General features: G+C 38.5%; 1 protein-coding gene across 1 annotated transcript; it reads left to right on the forward strand.

Annotated features, from left to right (window-relative positions):
* Positions 1-457: 457 nt before the first annotated feature.
* LOC138153566 (small ribosomal subunit protein uS14-like) lies at positions 458-720 on the forward strand. The gene has a single exon (XM_069077778.1). It carries the CDS (start codon positions 491-493, stop codon positions 659-661), a length of 171 nt encoding a protein of 56 aa, XP_068933879.1. The 5' UTR covers positions 458-490; the 3' UTR covers positions 662-720.
* The last annotated feature ends 2,683 nt before the right edge of the window (positions 721-3,403 follow it).

Genomic DNA, 3,403 nt, shown 5'->3' on the forward strand with positions numbered 1-3,403 from the left:
CAGGACTAAACATTGTTCAATAAAGTAAAGTGTAACATTCACAGCAACAACTTTAAGCAAACTATATCATTAGTTTAGGTTAGGAAGGCTCTGTAATAACAGTTCAATTCACCTTAACAGCTCTCAAAAGGGGCTTAAGCTAAGCCTTCTTCCCAATGGTAGGTCTCTGCCCCACAGATATATCTGCTTTCAAAGTTCAGAGGCTCACTCAGCAAGTCTCTGCCATCAGAGGTCTCCTTTCCACTCTCAGAGGTCTTCTACCAGCTCTTAGAGGTCTGCTCTCAATCCACACGAGTTACTTCTCTATGTCACTCTCTCAACACTGGCTCACTTAATGTCTGCTTTCTCAACTACTGAACATCTGATTGGCTAGACCCCTTATGTATGTGTCTTATTGGTTAGGGCCCACTTGCTCATGTCTGCTTGGTTCAGCAGAGAGACATGTAAGACTGAGTCTGGCTTTTTGTCTCAGGACTTTGCAAGGGGAGCCATGGGTCACCAGCAGCTGTACTGGAGTCATCCTTGTAAATTCGGCCAGGGGTCTCGGTCGTGCCGCATCTGTTCGAACCGGCATGGCCTGATACGCAAGTACGGCCTGAACATGTGCCGCCAGTGCTTCCGGCAGTATGCGAAGGACATCGGCTTCATCAAGTTGGACTAAGTTATATTTATGGATCTTGCTTCAGTGATTACACTGACCGTCAGTGACTACCATTTTACTGGATTCTGGACAACTATTTGATCTACCTACCTAAAGATCCGATGCTGTTGTACATGCTATGTTAATTTGTGAGTATAATTTAAAAAGGTCATCATCAGTTATTAAAAAAAAAAAAGACTGAGTCTGGGAAACTTATTAACACACACAAACAAACAAATAGCAAAAAAACACACTCTGTTTGCCATTACAATTACCCACTCTCTCATCTTCCCTCCACTGTAATATGTCTTTCTCACCTATTCTTATACCCCATTCTACCTCTCCCTTCTTTCTGTAGCCTTTGTACTTTCTTTTTCTCATCTCCCTTTCTCATCTTCCTTAATTTTTTATGTCATTCCTTCAAATTCACCTTGTACCCAATCTTCTGTCTATGTATATGAGTTCTATCTGTACTGTTAGTGATGCAATTTTTAAGAATTATAGGTATCATCTTCCTCTGCAGGTGGGTAAATAGTTAATCTCTATTGAATCCCTTAGATTTTCTTTTCCCCCCTTTTTACTTCTTCATGCTTCTCTGGGGTCTTGATATTGGAGGTTAAATTTTTGGTTTAGTTCTGGTCTTCTTATGAAAGCTTGAAATAATTCTATTTTGTTGAATGATCATTTTCCCCCTTGATATTATGCTTGATATTTCTTGGTAAGAAATGCTTGTTTGCAACCCTAGATCCTTTGCTCTCTGGAATATCATGTACCTCTGATTTCTTTAATAAAATCTTTAATAGAATAGCTGCCAGGTCATGTGTAATCCTAGGTGTGAGTCCCTAATATTTGAATTATTTAGGAGTTTATAGATGGCTTGTTCATTTTTTTTATGAAAAGGGGTTAAGTATTTTATTTCCTCTTCTGTTCTTTTGGGAACTTTATATTTTTGTAAATATTCATTTCAATCACATTGTCAAATTTATTTGTATATAGTTGGGCAAAATAGCTCTTAATTATTGTTTTAGTTTCCTCTTCATTGGTAATTAATTCACCCTTTTCATTTTTGATACTAGTAATTTGTATTTCTTCTTTCTTTTCTAATCAAATTAACCAAAGTTCATCTATTGTTTTAATAAAACCAGCTTTTAGTTTTATTTATTAGTTCAATAGTTTTTTTATTTCAATTTCATTCATCTGTCCTTTAATTTTTAGAATTTTAAATTTGGTATTTAATTGGAGATTTAAAATTTTTTTTAATTGCATGCCCAATTCATCTATCTCTTTTTTTTCTGTGGCACTTCACCTCTCCCACCACAGATACAATTCCAACCTCCTCCTGAGTCCCAAACTGTGGGATGCAGCCAAAAAATACAAACAGTGCTCCTGACTTGTTGCACAGGCCTTATCTTAATCTGTGGCTGAATTTTGAACTCCTGGGTTCCTCCTCGTCCTGCAGCAGGTAGCTGCTCCTGGCTTTTGCCCCAGTCCCGATACAGGCAGCTCACCATTCCTGCTCTCACTTCATTGAAGTTGGCATACGGGCCATTCTCCACTCATATTCCATGACTCCACAGAGTCACAGCTACCACAACTGGAAAAGAATTATTCCAGCCGCCATACTTTCCTTTTAGTTTGCAGATCCTGTATGACTACACTATTTGTAGCAGCAAGCACCCTAGCATATCCAGGGTGGCTGCTAGCACAGGTCCTTTGATCTGATTTTCTAAAGGAAAACAACTCAAAAAGGGGTAACAATCTTACTCTAATCAAACATACATTATTTACTTAGTTCAAGGGGAAAAGTCAGCATCTTCAACTTCAGACAATACCAAGAGAAGTTACAAGCAAACAAAAATACAAAGAGAGAAATTAACACAATGAAGCAGGGTTTCCAGCTGTCTGACCATTACATACATACAGTATTAGTTACCAAAGAGATAAGCACCAACATCTGGGTTTTCAAAGCCAGGGGCCTCAATCACTGCCCAGTGTCTCATCTGGCCAAATCACACAACTCTTCCCAAAGCGTGCAATAAAGCAAAACCTCACATCAGGGTATATATAGGCTTTTCTAAGGTCAGAGAACATCACAACTCTCATGACCCACTTAACTATAAAGTAATAAAAATTGTTCCTTCCTGAAAAACAAACCTCCCACCACAGATTCCATGTGACCACATGCAACTTATTAGGGGAGAGTATATTTTCAAATCAGGGGAGGTAACTCAGATTCACTTAAGCCTATCAACGGGCAGGGGAGATCTTCAAAATCCTACTAACATTACAGTTACTTAATTTCTCCTCTAAAAATATGGATGCTTCACTACTTGTTGTGCATCTGTTTTTTTATGATATTACTTCATTTTATATGGTACCTTGGAGTAAAATAGAGTTTCCTTCATTATTTCTTTTGCTTTTTTATGGAGGGCAGTTGGGGTTGGGTGACTTGCCCAAGGTCACACAGCTAGTAAGTGTTAATTGTCTGAGGCTGGATTTGAAGTCAGGTCCTCCTGACTCGAAGGCCGGTGCTCTATTCACTGAGCCACCTAGCCGCCGCCCCCCTCCCCTCTATTTATTTTAGCTAGATCTAATTTTGCTTTTATTTGTCTGAGGTCAGGATTGCTATCCATTTTTTCCCCTTCAGTTGAAGAATAATAGATTCTGCTCCACCATTTTACCTTTACTCTATGTGTATCTATCTTCCTCAAATATGTTTTTATAAACAACATTTAATAGGATTATGGTTTTTGATACACTCTG

Source organism: Petaurus breviceps, unplaced genomic scaffold (genome assembly GCF_028583685.1).
Source record: "Petaurus breviceps papuanus isolate PSGF00001 unplaced genomic scaffold, PetGlider_PUasm1.0 151, whole genome shotgun sequence".
In the NCBI taxonomy this organism is placed as follows: Eukaryota; Metazoa; Chordata; class Mammalia; order Diprotodontia; family Petauridae; genus Petaurus; species Petaurus breviceps.

Excerpts from the sequence above, each read along its gene's own strand:
- LOC138153566 (XM_069077778.1), top strand. The coding sequence starts at position 491 with ATGGGTCACCAGCAGCTGTACTGGAGTCATCCTTGTAAATTCGGCCAG.